Source organism: Thalassophryne amazonica, chromosome 19, assembly GCF_902500255.1.
Source record: "Thalassophryne amazonica chromosome 19, fThaAma1.1, whole genome shotgun sequence".
In the NCBI taxonomy this organism is placed as follows: domain Eukaryota; kingdom Metazoa; phylum Chordata; class Actinopteri; order Batrachoidiformes; family Batrachoididae; genus Thalassophryne; species Thalassophryne amazonica.
Genome location: NC_047121.1, coordinates 36,109,079 through 36,127,820, shown reverse-complemented (window position 1 = coordinate 36,127,820; position 18,742 = coordinate 36,109,079). Strand labels below are relative to the sequence as shown.

Genomic DNA, 18,742 nt, shown 5'->3' with positions numbered 1-18,742 from the left:
TGTCATCAACAGGGTTGCTGGTGCTAAAAGAACTTGGCATCCAAGTGGATCGCTATGTAGCTTCTGAAGTGTGTGAAGACTCCATCACTGTGGGCCTCGTCCGACATCAGGGTCGTATCATGTATGTTGGCGATGTGAGGAATGTCACGCGCAAACATGTGAGTTTAGCTTTCAGTCTTGGCTATTGGTTAATCCTGGTGAGTGTTGAAGAGTCCAGGTGCATCACATTTATACAAATGTCCAACAAAGGTCTGTAGCTAGCCATGAAGAAGATCCACAGATGAAGCTGAAGTACCACACATAGGTACTCAGAGGTTCTTAAACTGGAGATTGCAGGTCTTACCTGGGTAGTGACATTCATGTCTTGAGGAGCTCAGGCTGTGAGGTCGAGGGACATCTCAAAGAACTTAAGTAGTGTTGAAGTTGGTGGACAGAGGTGTATGATTCTTCCACGCAGAAAGAAAACGGTTTAAATGTTCAGAGTTTCAGTGATCCTGGATTTACTGTGAGGCCTGGGAGACTAAGGTTTAGTACTCAAACTTTAGTCAAAGACTAAAAATGGTGGCATGTTATTCGGACAGACTAGGCAAGTTAGTTCAAAGGTCTAAAATTTAGACCTCCCATTTGAGGTGGTTTAAGGCTGTTAGTCCTGGTCTAAGGACTAAGGCCCCCGTCACACATAGCAAGAATGTGGAGGAGCCATTCTGACTCAGCAAATATTGCCATTATCCGACGCAGTCAGCAGAAAAAGAGGCGTGGCCACCCGTGGTCCGAACACATCCAGACTGCCTCGTGCACACCTGCAGGATGCAGCCCGAACATATTTCAGACAGCAGTCAAATGGGACAGAATGCTGTCAGATGGGACCGACATTGGAGCTGTCACTCACCCACGGAGTCAAATCTCCACTTGTCCTCAGTGCGCAGTGTGGAGTGCGCACGTGTACGTGTGTAGAACAGGTGATCAAAGCAGTGTGCGAGTGTGTGGCTGAAATGTTCGCTCAGATGCATGTATATGTGTCCATAAATGCTGTACCAGCAACTCCACGTGCACACGCGAGCACTGGAGCTGATGTCCATCCGAGCGCATTGACAGCTGTCAGTGATCACCTGTGTTGTACAGTCTGGTGAAAAATCCCTTTAGGTGTTTTGATCAGTATATACTTGCACTGCGAGTTTTTGTTCATCCGGCTGGACTCCATAACTGCCGCTGAACTGCTGCCGGCGGTGTGCCAACTTCCCATATGTGAAACATTCAGATGCAGCCAGTGAACGTTCTCTTTTCTTTTTTTTTAAACTCTTTTTTTGTTGTCATTTTAATTGATAGACATCATAACACAACTGTAGCTGGATTATCGGTGTGGGATGGCGCTTCACATTTGATTTAATTATACCAGAGATGGATTATGCTTTTGTCATCTGATCGATTTTGCCAGCACGCAGCACAGTGGGTGGAATGGACTTGACCAACTGTCTGCACCGCGCTGTGGAACACGAGGTATCGGCGGTGAGTTACATGTTTGTCATGTGGCTGGGCAAACATTTCCACATCTTAACTGCTACAGACTTAGGAGGTGTACATGTAATAACACGTGCCTCTGATACGTGCACATTGCCACATACATGTTATTACATAACAATATTTCCTTCGCTCTCCCTGGCCACGGTCCAGTGGAGGTGGACAAATGTGGCACAGCATGTCGGCAGGGTTTGTTGTGATCGATCGATCTCAGAGCTCAATCAACTGCAATCAGATCGTTTCAGATCCTGTTTATGCCGCCATCGGAATATGTAAATTGCGGTCAGATGGTCATCAGATTACATATGGATCGCTGTCAGATTGGTGTCCCATCTCAACAGCGCCTGGAGAGTTATGAACATGTGCGTCACACTCAGGGCCACCGGCCGATTTTGACCAACTGTGTGGACTTCTACAGATGGCTGTTAGAACATTTTGGAACTGAAATCCAACATCTTTCAGATGTGCACCAATTCATAACTCCGGCACACTGCATGATTCCGGCTATGTGTAACACGGGTATAACAGACTCAGTAACTTTCTGGACTCAGCCTCTATGGAGGGTCTTTGAGTACTGTTCAAGTGACTTTGTGTCGAAAAAACGGTTAGTTAGGGGGCCTCATTTGAGGTGCACTATGTGAATTGTGAGGGAAAGTGAGCTACTATTCAGCATGTTTCTCTGGGTGCAATCCAGCATACAGGTGCGTCAGTGCAGAGGATCCTCGCAACTGGAAAAGGCCAAGGAGTCACCCACATTTCACCTGGCTTAGCAGATCAATAGTTGGCTTCCCGAGCTGGGCATGGACCAGTTATCTGCTTAGGTGGTTGCCATCTAGCAAATAAGGCAGTTCCATAGCGTGGTGGCTCTGTTGACACACGGCGACACCACCTGCTACCAAACCTGTCTTGATTTTGTTGAAATACCCTCGGCTGATGTGTGTTGGAACCACCAAAAGATTACAAAAGACCCTCCAGACAGTGTAAGACAGAATTTTTTATGAAATGCTTCATTTACAAGAACAAATTGGGGGAATGCCAGTCATGTTATGACATGACCTGGATGTGGAAAGTCCACTATGCCCATGTGCCATATTTTACCGAGCTTGATCTGTCACTGCTAAGAGATGCAACAACTGGACCAAATCCACAAGATGTCCAGGTGACACCAAGTCACTAGTCCGGACTCAAAACAGTTTGGTCACTAGGTGGATGGAGCAAGGCATAGCAGGAATGTATGTTTCCAAAACTGAACCTAAAGCCACATTTGATGGTAAATCTGATCATGGTCCTGCACCAAAGACATGATAATGAAGAAGCTCTGCATCACAGCTTCCACATACCTAAAAAATTTAAATATGGCATTATTATGATTATTGTTATGTTATATTGTTATTGTTATGATTATTATTGTGTATTGTTGTTGCTGCTGTTGTTATTTCCTTCTTGTATCTTTGAATGAGAATGTAATGATGCTTTGCCCGCAAGGGGGAGAAAAAGCTGTAGCTCCCCCTAATGGCGACTCTACACATTGACCATACTCAAAATTCTGGTGCTTGCTGCTTTACAGCACCTTAAAACCAACCAACCTGAACACAGGAAAAGCAGAAAAAATAAAAAAACTGCAGACCAGAATTCATTACAGATATTTAAAAGCATCCACCCATCTCCAGGAGCCAGATGATAGTGAGGTTTTTTTGTGGACTACAAAATTCACAACTGTTAATATGTGTGCACATTTCTACTTTTATGCACATGTAAAATGGGTCTATACAGTGTTAAAATTTGCTTTTGACCTCTCCAGTCGATACACATTGATTTCCTTTCCAGGAAGAGCTTCTGCAAGGTTTGCATGAGTGGTATCATTCATTCAGGTCATCTGTATTTTGATTTCTGCATTTGTTTTGTTTATTATTATTATCTTCATGCAGATACAGGAGTGGGGTCCTTTTGACCTTGTTATCGGTGGGAGCCCTTGCAATGACCTCTCTATAGTCAACCCTGCTAGGAAAGGTCTTTATGGTAAGTATAGACAGTGCTGAAAAAATTAATCGTACACAAGACTCAACATCATGTGCCAGATTGATGTAGCAGAACTGTAAGGTTTATTTGCACGCCTTCCACCTGAACATAAAAAAAATCCCTCCAACCACAAAACTGAATGGACAGATTATTATATTACATATTACATTGGCTTGTTACCATTTGTTATTCCGTCATTCAGCATCTGCTTTTCTTGTGTATTTCATGCAGAGGGAACTGGTCGCCTGTTCTTTGAGTTCTACAGACTGCTGCACGAAGCTCGACCTAAAGAAGGAGATGATCGGCCTTTCTTCTGGCTCTTTGAAAATGTCGTTGCCATGGGTGTCAGCGATAAAAGAGATATATCTCGCTTTTTAGAGGTCAGTTTCTTTATTGAAAGTACTATTCTGTTGTCATTACAGATAATTAATTGACCAAAAAATTGTAATTACAGTGCTATGGAAAAAGGTTTGTGCTTCCTTGAGCTTTTCTTTTTTTGATAGCAAAATTTAAAAAATGTGTTTGTGATTTGTGATACTAAAATTTGTAAAAATGAATCTCTACAACATGACATTAAAAAAAATACCAAAGTGACAAGAGACTTTTACAGCGACAAAAGATAATGACAAAATGGGCAAGGAATGTATCTTATGCAAATGCTGAGTGGTGCAACATGGTGACTACCAATCAGAGATAAGGCAGCGTGACATATTTTGGATGGTTGGTTATTTATAATAATGTTCGTGTTTAAACTGTACAATACCTAGCCCATGGATTAAAGTTCTCCGTCACCATGATGGATTTCCGTCATTTGGAAAATTTAACCACACATACGCGTGCACACGTGGTGTCATGCGTGTTTTGGGGCCGAAATATGATACTCTCACTGTCAAAGCAGCATCCCATTCTGCGCTAATCAAAGCAGCAGCAATGTCAGCGTGGACTGCGGAGGAAGGGACTGTGTGAATTTTCCTTCCTCTCTGCTCTGTTTACTGCTTGCCATGAGCCACGGTCATTCTCCTCCCTGTCTTCGTGAGAACATTGGCAGACACTCCCCAAGCTGTGCTTTGAACCAATGAAGCAATGAGTCGACTCACTGCTTCAATGGTTTGTTGTATTATTTTGCTTTATCTTAATTTTCCCCCACTAAAACCCCAAAGAGCATATGTGTGTGAGTAATATTTAACTTTTTTATATTAAACCGACCTGTTATGATCTTCTAAAACAGTTGATAGATGTATTTTATAACTTAAAAACGGGACCGATGCTAACACGTTAGCATGTCTATGGCGTTTTAAATGTTAAAGTTAGCATTAAGCTGTTCTCATCTCTGCACAGTTTGTGTGCTTTTGTTTTCTGTATAATAAATAATTAATGGCTTAGCGTTTGTTGTTGTAAAAGAGTCAAATGTATTACGAATTGTAATATTTTCTATTTATATATTAATAATAATAATAGCAAGGACAACAAAAGTAATAATAACTAATATTGCTACAATACAATTTCAGAGAAGCAGACAAGAACCTGATAAAACAAAACACAACAGAAAAGGTAAAACCAACTAACAATGAACATAAATAAATAAATATAGAAATAAATAACTGTTTCCTGTGAGCACCTAGTGACTCTTAAACCTCCACTTCATCCCTGTTTTATTTAAGTTTAATGACAATTTGTTTCATTCAAACCACATCTAAGCTGTGTTTTTACACAAGAAAAAAATAAAATGGAGCAAACTGCACATTTGTGTCTTTTTTCATGAAAATAACTTATTAAAGATCACATATTACACTTTAGTCGGGCCTTTAAAATACTTTCATGGACTCTTGTTATAATATGTTGTCATTGGCTGAGATAGTTGCTGTTGGCATCTAAAAATGCTCATAATCAGGTGAAACCTGATGGAAATCTCTTTGTGGTGTGTCGGTGATGTATGTATGTGCAAAATAAAACAAAACACTACTCCAGGGGCCTGTACTACGAAGCGGGGTTAACTTACTCAGATGTAACCCAGGGTTAACTTCTTAAACCGGGGTTGACAAAACCTGGTGTTCTCAAGTGGTGTTAATTGGTACTACGACGCTGATTAAGATGTTGATTTGTTGAACCTGTGTTAACCTAATTGGAGTTTGTGCGCGTTCACATAAAAGGGGCAGGTTGCCGCGCACGTCACCATTTTTCAATGATGGCGCGGTCACCTTACTTTACTGAAGAAGAATGCACGATTATTATGCGGAGCTACGAGGAATTTAAATTAACGTTAAGGGGGAAATCGAACACATTGTCTGCCAATAAAGCAAGACAGGCTTGTTGGCAACGTATTGCTGATCGGGTAAATGCGTAAGTACAATTCAGTTGTTCTCCAAATCTGTTACAGATGATTAACCTGTGGAATGTCTGATATGTGTAAAATAATGACCTTTCATTAATTACGCCCAGATGCAACATGATTCAGAAGTGGGCATAGGCCTACTAATAGATGTTAGGTTAATTTAATGTTTCCTAAATAGGCTACCTATCTAAGAATTTAAAGCCATTAATGGTCATTCTGTTAACATAGTTACATATATATCACTTTGGCATGAAGGTTATCCAACAGGACAGCCCCATGTGGGGAGAAAAAGAATGTGAAATATGTAATTATAGTAATTGTATATTAGAATATTTAGAAAAATCACCCAAACCAAAGCAACCCTTATGTGGCTGAAATAAGTGAAAAGAAGGTGAGCTTAGAGTGGACTACACGATAATGGGTATATGAAATAGGCTGAATAGAACGGCTATACCTGCACATTGATACTGTGAAAAGATTTGCGATTGACATAATCACCCTCGTGCTCTCCCAGGGGTGCACTGATTGGGATTTGCGTGCAATCAATGGCTCCTATTACTCTTGGGAAACCTAGGAGAAATTGTTATTGATAAGCTCCACTTCGCATAATTAATGGACATGCATTAGACCTATTTTGATATTAGTAATTACCCGCGATTGCATAAAACCTTCTTTGATTTGCATTGGGAATAAATGGCCAGGGAAAACGACAAATGCATCCAACAGTTTAGATAGAGCAAGTACTACCTTGCGAATCATACAACATACAGTATTCTTGCTCAGATGTTCAGCATCGCCGATGGAATACATAAATTGTCCACTGGCAAAATATCTAAGCGCAAGGCACATTATCTGCTCGATCGTCAGGGCATTGCTACGATGGGTGATGTTACAGATGTCTGGCCCGATCAGCTGACAAAGATAACGAATTCCCTCGGCTGAGAATCTATATCTTTCATGGAGAATATCATCCGGGTATGTCAGCGGATTCTGGTGGTCTTTAAAAGCCCTCACCCTGCGAAGAGAGCCCCTCACAATTTCTGCCCCAATATCAAATGGATCATCCAGGTAGGCCGACATTGTCAGTGATTGAAGGTGGATGGGCGGTACTTATAAAGGGAGTGGTTAAGCGAAAACCTCAAGCTAACCTAGAACATAACCTGCTCGGAGCAGGTTTGGCACGCAGCGTAAATTGCCATGGCAGCATACCAAAATCAAAACCTATCCACCTTTAGTAGTACAGGTTAACCGGGAAGTTACTCCACACGTCATCATCTTACTCCCGCAGTTACCCTGATACGCCAGTAACCCTGCTTCATAGTACAGGCCCCAGGTCTGTTTTTGACGAGAATATAACATAACTTTGTTACAAGTTCAAACGTTGATGTTGCGTGATAAAGGCCTTTTAATTATAACTCACTTAAAGAAATAATGACAAAACTCACATCTAAGTAAAAAAATAAATAAATAAACAACAAAAAGTGATTAATTGATTACTAAAATAATCGTTAGTTGCAGCCCTAGTTTGTTTTATGGGTGAGAGCATTTTACCAATTAAATGTGAATATGCCAGTTTTGGGTTTCTCTGCGCATGCATTTGCAAAACTGGTGACAGTGTTACTTTGTGCACAGCAGAACAACGTTGTCAGTTCCTTTAGGCCTTAATTTTGTATTTTATTGACTGTACAGCCAGCAACACAGCACCCATTTGGTGCATTCACCGGATTAGAACAAATCAAAATACTACAGAAGACAAAGAATTTTTACTTCACACTTTGAAGTGACTTATATTTGTTTCAGAGGGCTTCATACTCATTAAATTTCACCAGAATGTACAAAATTTGACATGCTTTTTTAAAAAATGTCTGTGGGAGATCCCCCAGACCCCCATAGTTTGAAGTGAGTTTTCTTTGTTTCAGAGGGCTTCATACCCATTAAAATTTACCAGAATATACAGAATTTGACTTTCTCTTTTAAAAAAATTCTGGGGGAGCACCCCCAGACTCCCCAGAATCAATACTGTGTTTTTACTTCACAGATTGAAGTGAGTTTTCTTTGTTTCAGAGGGCTTCATACCTGTTAAAATTCACCAGAATACACAAAGTTTGACTTGGACTTTAAAAAATGTTCTGGGGGTGGGGGGGCACCCGCAGACCCCCCAGAATCAAGACTACATACCGCCCACCCACCACCCTTTTATGTACCTTTATGTTCAAGTTTTGCATTCTTTTTATGCTTTGTCTGTTTCTCCTTAGAGGCTATTTAGAATAGATTTGTATGCTGTATAATGTGTTTATTGTATTTATTGAGGAAAAAAGAGTGTGTGCCCCCACTACGCCACATTTTAGGGAATTGCTGGCATTGATTTTTGCCAAGAAAAAGTTTCAGTCAGATGAAAATTTATTGCTTTAACCCATGACCTAGCCTCAATTACATTTCTTTGTCAAAAGGCTTTGATAATGAACTGTGAAAACTAATTGCCATTTTTCAATGTATATATGTTGGTAGATAGAGGTGTATTGTAAGTTTTTTGCTCTCCTATATCATTTCTCCCAGCAATCCATATCATACCATATTTTCCAAACTATATATCAGAAGTGGGACGAAGTCACCATCAAGTCACATTCAAGTCATGAATCAGCAAGTCTCAAGTCATAATGACCACCAATTGTTTGCAAGCTGACTTGAGTCATAATGACTACCGATTGTTTGCAAACTGACTTGAGACTTGACTTGGGACTTGCAGATTGATGACTTGACGGTGACTTTGTCCCACCTCTGCTATATGTTGCGCCAAAGCGTTAGTCATATCTATGTAAAAAGGCTTAATGAAGAGGTCGATAAACTACATTTATTTTTGACACATGGTGCTGTCCCTTCATGCAACAACATGCAAAATGAATTTAATCAGCACATTATTAATTGATAACACAAACACTGCTTTAGCAAGCATGACCTAACAGGAGTTGGTGTTGCCTTTCGGCTGCTCCCATTTGTTCAGGGCCGCCACACCGGATCTAGTATAGATCCGCATTAGGTTTTGGCACAAGTTTTATGGCAGATGCCTACTTCCTGATGCAACTCCAGGTTTACCTGGAAAACACATAGCCCCTGGTCTTCTGAAGTGGTGTCCCATCTAAATACTAACCAGAACCCACTCTACTTAGCTCCTAACGGATCAGGCTTATACAGAGCAGACTGGCTGCTGTCATGAGCCAACAGGGCGATGTTACAACCCCTGGCAAAAATTACGGAATCACCGGCCTCGGAGGATGTTCATTCAGTTGTTTAATTTTGTAGAAAAAAAGCAGATCACAGACATGACACAAAACTAAAGTCATTTCAAATGGCAACTTTCTGGCTTTAAGAAACACTATAAGAAATCACTTTCATCCAGTCATCCACAGTCCACAATTGCTTTTCCTTAGCCCATTGTAACCTTGTTTTTTTTCTGTTTAGGTGTTAATGATGGCTTTCGTTTAGCTTTTCTGTATGTAAATCCCATTTCCTTTAGGCGGTTTCTTACAGTTCGGTCACAGACGACTCCAGTTTCCTCCCTTTCATTCCTCATTTGTTTTGTTGTGCATTTTCAATTTTTGAGACATATTGCTTTAAGTTTTCTGTCTTGACGCTTTGACGTCTTCCTTGGTCTACCAGTATGTTTGCCTTTAACAACCTTCCCATGTTGTTTGTATTTTGTCCAGAGTTTAGACACAGCTGACTGTGAACAACCAATATCTTTTGCAACACTACGTGATGATTTACCCTCTTTTAAGAGTTTGATAATCCTCTCCTTTGTTTCAATTGACATCTCTCGTGTTGGAGCCATGATTCATGTCAGTCCACTTGGTGCAACAGCTCTCCAAGGTGTGATCACTCCTTTTTAGATGCAGACTAACGAGCAGATCTGATTTGATGCAGGTGTTAGTTTTGGGGATGGAAATTTACAGGGTGATTCCATAATTTATTCCTCAGAATTGAGTGAGTCCATATTTTTTTCCCTCTGCTTGGTCTAAAAAAGTAACCGTTACTGACTGCCACAATTTTTTTTTCCTGATTTCTTATAGTGTTTCTTAAAGCCAGAAAGTTGCCATTTGAAATGACTTTAGTTTTGTGTCATGTCTGTGATCTGCTTTTTTCTACAAAATTAAACAACTGAATGAACATCCTCCGAGGCCGGTGATTCCATAATTATTGCCAGGGGTTGTATTGTATGAGGCACAAAGAACTCAAAGTAAATTGTTTCTTGTCAGCATAGAGCAGAGCAAAACATCAGTGCAGAGCTAAATGTGTGCGCATTTACCTCACTCAAATTAAGTAAACTTTGTAGTTGATTATGCATTTTTAAAACATTTTAATTTGCTTAACCTTAGCCTAGCTGTCCTTCTCATTGTCCTACGGCTGTCCCACAAAGTGCAAACAATTTGAGTGTTGAGTAGTATGACGTATATCCCATCTCTTTATTCAGGATGTTTGGTCTTTCTGTTTGAGAGCATGATTTATTAATTTTGCCCATTCTCTAAGACCCAGCACGTTCTCCTCATGCACATCTTCTTCTTGTTTTACAGTGGTTGGCATTCAGCTTAATGGTGCATTACCACAATCATCTGTTCAGACTGTGGATCACACTACCTCTTTTTGATCAGTATACAGGAGCAGCTAGTCATACGGTTGGACCATGCCATTTTGTGGTTGTAGATAGTCTACATCATGATTAGGCTTGTTCAGTCATCTCTGGGTCCATAACCCTATACAGGAATCAACTAAGAGACCATCTTCCTTGCCACAGAAGGATTGCCATGACGACCAGATGATAATGCAGTGTTTTTATACCCTTGGTATGAAATACAGGGGATATAGTGATCAGCATTTCTGTCTGTCCACTTTCGCTTGTTAGCATGATATCTCAAGAATCAGTTGACCAGTTTCCTTCATATTTAGCAATAGCGTGTACTTGTCTGATCCCTGACACCAGTCGATTACAAATTTGCGGGGACCAGGGGAATATGTCATCTCCTGATGACTCTTGTTTAATATGTAAGTTGCTTAGAAATGTGTGTGTGTGCGTGTGCGTATGTGTGTGCGCGTGCGTGTGTATGTGTGTGTAAAATTATGACTTATAGTCTGGAAAATACCAACTATAAGTGAACTGGCTATAAAAATGCTGATTTGGTTGTATCGTACTAACGGTGCCACATATGATTAATGTGGATATTACCTACATACATACATCTTCAACCGCTTGTCCGGGATCCGCTTCATCTGGGGACCTTTGGGATGGTGGGGGCAACAGCTCCAGCAGAGGATCCCAAACTTCCCTTTCCTCAATGGGATGTTTGGGGTGAACATATTTTCCTAAATACCTGTCTGAGGGTCACTTTGCCATCAATCAGGGACCCCACGTCTCTGTGACTGGGGTTAAGGTCATGGGCCCACATCCAACGGGCCTTCGTCCCCCTAAACGCAGACCTTTGCAAATGGACAAGTTTATTTTGTTATTTTCTAACTGATGTTTTTTTTTTTCTCTCACCTTTATCTGGATGTCAGTGTAACCCAGTGATGATCGATGCTAAGGAGGTGTCTGCGGCTCACCGTGCCCGCTACTTCTGGGGTAACCTTCCTGGCATGAACAGGTTGGTGTTTGAATGGTGAGGGAAGCCACAGCCTTTGACATATGTCATACAGTAGGAAACTACTGACTTTACAGAACAGCGGCGTCATTCACAGAACTGTTGTTATACACACATCAGTAGATAAAACTGTGCAGCACATCATTATATTATACGCCAAAACTACACACTGAGACATATAGTATAAAACAGAAGTGAGCACACCCCTTTGTAATATCACAAGAATGTCATTTATCTGACATTGGGGAAAAAAAACGGCCAAGTGTCATTATTATGGTCTGACCAACGCAACTGTTGTTTTCATACTCACTGCACATGTATACTAAAAGAGCTCACGCTCATCTATGCGTCCGTGGGTATATTGGTTTTAAAATGAGGTATGGTCAAGGCGTAGTGCTGGTGCATTGCTATCACAAGGCAGCAGAAAGCGGTTGTGCCAAAGACCAACAAAAACCACTACCTCTTTAAATATGCCTAATGTTTACAATGAATTATTATTTATTTAATATTCCATGTGGGAGGAGGCGTCAGCCCCTCCCTACTGGAACAACAGTCTGTCAAGCACAATAAGTTAACATCAGGGTATAACACGCGCAAAATACAGACACTGCTGCGTCCGCTAAATTTCCTTTTTTGACTGTGGTAAATTGTGTTGCCTATACACCGCACCTGTATGCATGTTCCCTCCCACCATTTTTCACACTTGGGTGAACAAACCCCAAATTGCATATCCATGAAGGCAAATGCATGATATCGACAATATGTCTTATTTTATGCATTTGAAACATGGAATCCTAAGTCTGATCTGTTAGTGCTGTGATGTTTGCACACATTTTAACAAATGCACACCTTTAGTAAATCAGGCCCTTAAAGGAGACCTGCATTGAAATAAATGTGGTCAGATTTCAGAAAAGAAATAGCTGATATGTATTTATAAGACCCTTGTGAATGCAGTAAAGTAAATCTGTAAGCCCAAATTTGTAATTCAGCGGAGAAATATTTGTTTAAAAATGACAAATTTGCAGCTAACATTTAGCCCTCTGTGAAAACAGTTTATCCGGATCATTTCCATGATGTCGGTGACAAGACGACGCGTTCCCGCCTTCAGTCCGATCCCGCATTGAAATTGATTTTATCTCTTAGTAATGTTACTGTTATACACATCCTGGTTTCAACATCCAAAAGTACGCTGCAATGAATGTGAGATACAGCTCTGCTTGGTCAGATCCGGGGATCAGATCAGCGGCGGCATCGATAACGGGCGACATTATTCCCCGACGCCTCGCTCTCACTGCCCCCGATACGCTTACCGAGTGCATGCGCTCGTTAAATTCCGCCGCAGCACTCACACCCCCGTGTCTGCTGTGCAGCCATCACCACCTCTCTGTCTACTGAATGGAGTTGCAGCCAACTTGGCACAAGTCCAGAGACTACGCTCGCTGTTTTAATGCAGTGCACGCGGTGACACCTGTTGCTCACAAGGACAGACTTCTTGCTGCAAAATCCGCAGCGCCGCACGTCTCGGTAATCGGAGCCACAGAGCTCTGTGGCCGCTGAGAGAGGTTTATATATTTTTAATGACTTGAATTCTTTGCGGGTCTCGCCTCCGTAGCCCACGACGGTACACCGGAGGTGAAAGACAGTAGATTTTCAATGCGACACCACTCAATCAAATGGGCGTACGAAAAAGTCCACAAAAATAATTTTCAAGCACAAATAAAAGAATTGTATACTCACCAAGCGTACCGCAAGACAATATGAAGTTTTAAAAAGTAGATCCTTCCATATATGACAAGAAAAAGGTGCAGATGCAAACTGACGTAAATCCACAAATTACAGTTGGCGCGCGCAATGCATGCTGGGAGAGGGTCTTGTCCCTGACGTCTCGGCAGCATCCATGATGAGAGGGACAATTTGCGGAGGGCTAAATGTTAGCTGTAAATTTGTCATGTTCAAATGAAGATTTCTCCGTTGAATGACAGATCTGGGCTTGCAGATTTACTTTACTACATTCAGAAGGATCTTATGTGTAAATATAAGTCATTTTTTGGTCCAAAGATCTGACTGCATTTATTTCAATGCAGGTCTACTTTAATGTTTCAGAACAATATGTCAATAAAATGTGTTGACGTTTGCTAAATAACTCATGATTGTTAAATTTAGGTCAAGAGCCGAACAACATTTGCTATTATAAACAAAGTATTGTGAAATACTATCTAGAAATAGTGCTTTAGCAGCAATATGCTATATACCACATGTTAAAAAATGTAATAATAAATTTAAAAAATGGTCCAGACAAGTTATGGTTCTTCTTCTTTCTCCTCTTCAGGCCTTTGAGCGCCATGTGCTCTGACAAGCTGGACCTCCAGGACTGTTTAGAACACGGCAGAACAGCTAAGGTTCTTTTTTTGAGCTTTTATGACATTTTTAAGAAATGAACACATTGACTTGGAAATGTTCATGTATCCATCCCAATGTACCTGAAGAACACTGGGTGTAAAGGTGATGATTTAGTTGTTAAGGGGCACATACTTAAACACACCAATGTTTTGCTTTGATAGGTTTTGATGAAGAAGCTTGAATAATTTTTTTTTTATTGTTATTGGATGTCTAAAGGTTAAAATGCATGAAAGCAGAAGGGCACTAAACATTTGTCTGTTGTACAAGTTTCACTTTTATTTGTTGAAAAAGCATTTTTTGTTTGTTTGTTTTTTTTTTTTGTTTTTTTTTGCTTTATATCCGACAAGTGCAAGAGTTAAGGTTTGTCTCCAAACTCTATGAACCGTGAAATTTTGACAGAATGACATTTCGCTCCATTTCCGCTTGTGTATCTTCTTGCTATTCTGTGATTTATTGGGAAAGTGCGACTTTAATCTTCACGCTTATATCCTGCGCGTACCTTGTGTTGTGAGAGTTGTATGAGAGAGGAGAGAATCCCTGTGGAGGTAAATGTCTGCATTTTTACTTCCCTAAATATAGAGAAACATTTTAAAATGAGCAGTTTTACATTTAGCCGCTTTCCATAGCCTTAGAGACATCCGGCAGAATAGCGCTCCACTGAGACATTACAAGTAGATTACCGATGATGGGTTCTGTCTTACAGAATGAGATCGTCATCAGTAAGTGCAGCTTCATTGAATGGCAGGTTCTCCTCCCCATGCTAGCTTACACTTCTAATGACATTTTCAACTGTTCAGTGACAAGAAGCATTTTACTGTTTTTAGCTTGCCCCGTACCGTTACATTATGTAGCTAGTTAGCCTGTGACGGTGTTTGCATTCTGAATTAATATTGCACTGATTAAATTAATTTTCCCCCCTCCAAGAGAAAACATGAACCCCACAACTTCGAAAACTAGAGGTTGAAAATTGTCACACTTCCCCTTTAATTCTACCGGAATCTGTCGTAGCTGTTAAGATTGGACGCCACGCATTCAGTACTACCACTGGAAATACCCAAATATGTCTCACCCTCCACCACTTGGGATAGGAGTTTCCAACCTGTAGTGACGTCTGTCTTTTTCCACAGCTTACGAATATTTGTCTGTTTTTTTTTTTGTTTGTTTGTTGTTTTGATGTACAAACAGGAAAATGAACCAAAAAAACCTGGTTTCATTTTAGGATTTTTTTTTTCTTCATTTCTCTCTTTATTCCCTATTAGTTTGGCAAGGTGAGGACCATCACTACCAGGTCAAATTCCATCAAGCAGGGTAAGGACCAGCACTTCCCCGTCTTCATGAATGAGAAGGAAGACATACTGTGGTGCACTGAGATGGAGAGGTATGGAAACTTAATGATTCTCCACATTTTGCAGCTCTTCTTCACAGATTAAATCTCAACATTATATTTTCTGCTGTCCGTCTGTCCTCCTGTTTCTCTTTGTGTCTGTGTTTGTTCCGCTTTCCGCCGTCTGTCCGGTTAACCCCGCCAGAGTCTTTGGCTTCCCCGTCCATTACACAGATGTGTCCAACATGAGCCGCCTGGCAAGGCAAAGGCTTCTGGGACGATCATGGAGCGTCCCAGTTATCCGCCACCTGTTTGCACCCCTCAAAGATTACTTTGCCTGTGTTTGAGCAGTAAGAACAGCCGCTGAGAACCATTTAGGAACTCCAACTGTACGTGGCAACCATAAATAAGAGCCTCGATCCTCAAATTATCCTTGCGAATGATTTGCAAGCGAAAACATTGACGTAGAAACTTCACATTATTTCTTGTATTTGAATTGTAATTCTTATTCTATTTAAGTTTGATATGTCATTTTACCTTTTAGCAGTGTTATCAAGTATGGTTTGATTTGTTTGATTTTTTTTTTTTTTTGTGCAAGCTATACTGGGAGAGTGCGCTTTCCTCTCAAGACACTGAGACAGACAAGTGCGAAATGTGTCATTTTTTGAAGACAGAGAGTGAGTTGCCGGGTAACAGCTGAGTGATAGCGAGTAGTTCGGAGAGGCTGTGAGAGTCCCATCCGCGGTGTAGCCACATTTGCAGTTACCGAGCCTTGCGGCGGTGCAACGAGAAAGCCGGTTTTGTCAGTGTCGAGAAAGTTGCGTCTCTGAGAATCCAAAACACCAGATCACAAATACCTCTTTGTTTACAGTTTCTATATACAACTGAAGGTAATAAAGGTACTACTGTAATATGGTTACAATACCATGGTGCTCAAAGATGAGGAGAAACACCACAGCCCATGTGGCGCCGCAACTATATAGAGCTCAACCAATCTGCTGTGCACTTTACTTCACAAAAAAACAACAACAAAAAAAAAAACATGGGAGTAGTCTGCAAAAACACAACATAACCTCTTTTCTGCGTTTTACAGCTTTTCTACAGTTTATAATGGTGCTCGTTCAATCGTTCAGCCTCGCTGAGCTCAGGCTCACTGCCTTCATGTGCACAAACAGAAAATTCAGCGAGCCACATGGGTAATGGTGTTTTTTGTCATTTAAAGAAAAAAAAACCTTAACAAAGTCTGTGGTGAGCTACTTTTTTCTAGTTTCATCCTGACAAATGTCATTACTGTACAGCTGTTAGCAAACACGGCCGTTGGAGGCCAAGGTCAAGGCCGAGGTCAAGGGTAGGTTCGAGCTCTTCCTCACCTTCCACTTCTCTAAACTGTAAAACTGTCAGGTGCAAAAATCCTCAACAATATGGTGCGGCTTCACAAAGTTCTTCTACCTTTTTATAGCAATTTTGTGCTGTTTTATCAACATTATAAAGCACTTTTATATGTACACTTTCTTTTTCTTGGTATTTTTTTAAAAATATATTGGTTCTTGTGAATTTTTTGTTTGTTTCTTGGTTTTACGATGTGAACTGATCTACCCTCGTGTAATACTATTTTGTATACAGTAGGGCTGTGCCAATAGAAGTGAACAGATGGATTTTAATATGTGAAACTCATGTATTTGACTCAGTGTACAGTAGGTGGATTGACATTTATAACCTCTCTTTCTGTTCCACCATCCACATTGTTCTCTGTTGTAAGGCAGCCATGCAGTATGTTACTACTCAGATTCAAAGAATGTGTTTCTGTGAAGATTGTAAAATGTAAGACAGCTAAACAACTGCTCTGTGTAATATTTTGTTCATTGGAAAGGACTGTTGACCTTCTGCCGTTCCAATGATTAACCGTAGTGTTCTGTGCTGTTCCAAATATGGATTGTATTTACATATTTACATACAGCCTTTAAAGGGGCCATATTGTGCAAAATGCTTTCTAGCTACTTTTTTGTTTTACAATTAAACATCTTTGGAGTATCATGTTAAACATCCTTAAAGTTGAAATTATTTGTCTGTAGAAAGTATGGTGCTACTAGCAAACTTAAAGCCTGAAACAGGTTGTTTTAAGCCTTTGTGACATAAGCTACAAAAGTCCATGTTTGAAATCCTGCATGCTCTGTGCAGTAAGTTCACTTTTTACATCGTCAATCATTACGATGACGTTCGCAATCAAGCTTCCGAGTGGTCCACTCACCTTTGGCAATTGAGCAAAATCACCTTTTGTATAAGATAAGATGAGATGAACTTTATTTATCCCGAAGGAAATTATTTTGCTAGAGTACAGAAACAGTAAACAGTGAACAATGTCTTTTTTTGAGAACAACAAATTTATGCGAATGACTGGAAGACATTTGCACAAAATGTTAGACAATATTGCACATAACTCTGAATAACTCTGTTCATTATGTATTCATCCTGCAGAAGGGGGAGGAATTATACAGTCTGATTGCCACAGGTAGGAAAGACCTCCTGTGGTGTTCTGTGGTGCACCTCCGTGGTCTCAGTCTATGGCTGAAGGTGCTCTGACAGGACGTCAGTGTGGCATGCAGCGGGTGGGAGGTGTTGTCCAGGATGCTGAGCAGTTTCCTCAGCATCCTCCTCTCTGACACCTCCACCACAGACTCCAGCTCAATCCCCAGGACAGAGCCAGTGCTCCTGATGAGCTTGTTGAGTCTGTTTGTGTCAGCTGCCTTCAGCCTGCTGCTCCAGCACACCACAGCGTAGAAGATGACTCTGGAGACCACCGAATGATAAAGCATCTGTATAAATTTCTATAAAACGAAATACACAAGCAGCAGTATAGCACCTCAGCAGAATTCTAAATATGCTCAAAAGTGCTTTTTTTCAAAGCATTCAGATCACATGAGCTAGTTATTAACATGATTTCCTACCATATATATTTCTAGTGAATACTTTATTAGGACTTTTTTGTTATTGTATTATTTCAGTACTATTTATGGTGCTATACAGCCACCATAAATAAGCTGCCTAGTGCTAACTTACCAACAATTCTAAAGTCGGCTAACTATATTTCACTGCTTTTTTGGGGGCGTATGCTGCACTTGTAAAAGTCCTCATACATCTGCCCTGTTCACGCTCATATGTTGCTTTTGAAATCATATTTTTCAAAAAAAAATAAAATGATTTCTCACAAAACAAGTAATCATCAAAGCTGTGCTATCCTGAAATATGCTAATAGGGTGACAAGTGCTTGCACCCCTGGCATCTGTGACTATTTTCTAGTAACGGTACGTAACAGTGCCCAAAGTGATGATGTAGAACCATAGAGGCAAACAGCCATGCGACCTTCTCTGTCAGTGAGTCGATGTCAAGTTACAGTAGCTTGGCCTTTATTGTTCAGCTATTGCATCATTCCTGCTGCTCCTCCCTTTGGGGAGAAAGCCTGGTGATTGGCAGCTACTTTACATTTAAAGCAACAGGCACATAAACAGGACATTTCATGAA

At 40.6% G+C, this 18,742-nt stretch overlaps 1 protein-coding gene across 7 annotated transcripts in view; it reads left to right on the top strand.

Moving 5' to 3' along the window:
- LOC117532046 (DNA (cytosine-5)-methyltransferase 3A-like) overlaps nt 1-16,452 on the top strand; it is a 113,926-nt gene extending 97,474 nt beyond the window's left edge. For 4 of the 7 annotated variants that reach the window (XM_034195277.1, XM_034195276.1, XM_034195273.1 and 1 more), the window contains 7 exons: nt 13-158; nt 3,447-3,537; nt 3,769-3,917; nt 11,417-11,517; nt 13,829-13,898; nt 15,159-15,277; nt 15,429-16,452. In XM_034195277.1, the coding sequence (XP_034051168.1) occupies nt 13-158; nt 3,447-3,537; nt 3,769-3,917; nt 11,417-11,517; nt 13,829-13,898; nt 15,159-15,277; nt 15,429-15,570 (818 nt within the window). In that variant the 3' untranslated portion in view covers nt 15,571-16,452. The remainder of the gene's footprint in view (nt 1-12; nt 159-3,446; nt 3,538-3,768; nt 3,918-11,416; nt 11,518-13,828; nt 13,899-15,158; nt 15,278-15,428) is intronic. The other 3 variants (XM_034195279.1, XM_034195275.1, XM_034195274.1) reach the window with 1 other exon arrangement.
- The last annotated feature ends 2,290 nt before the right edge of the window (nt 16,453-18,742 follow it).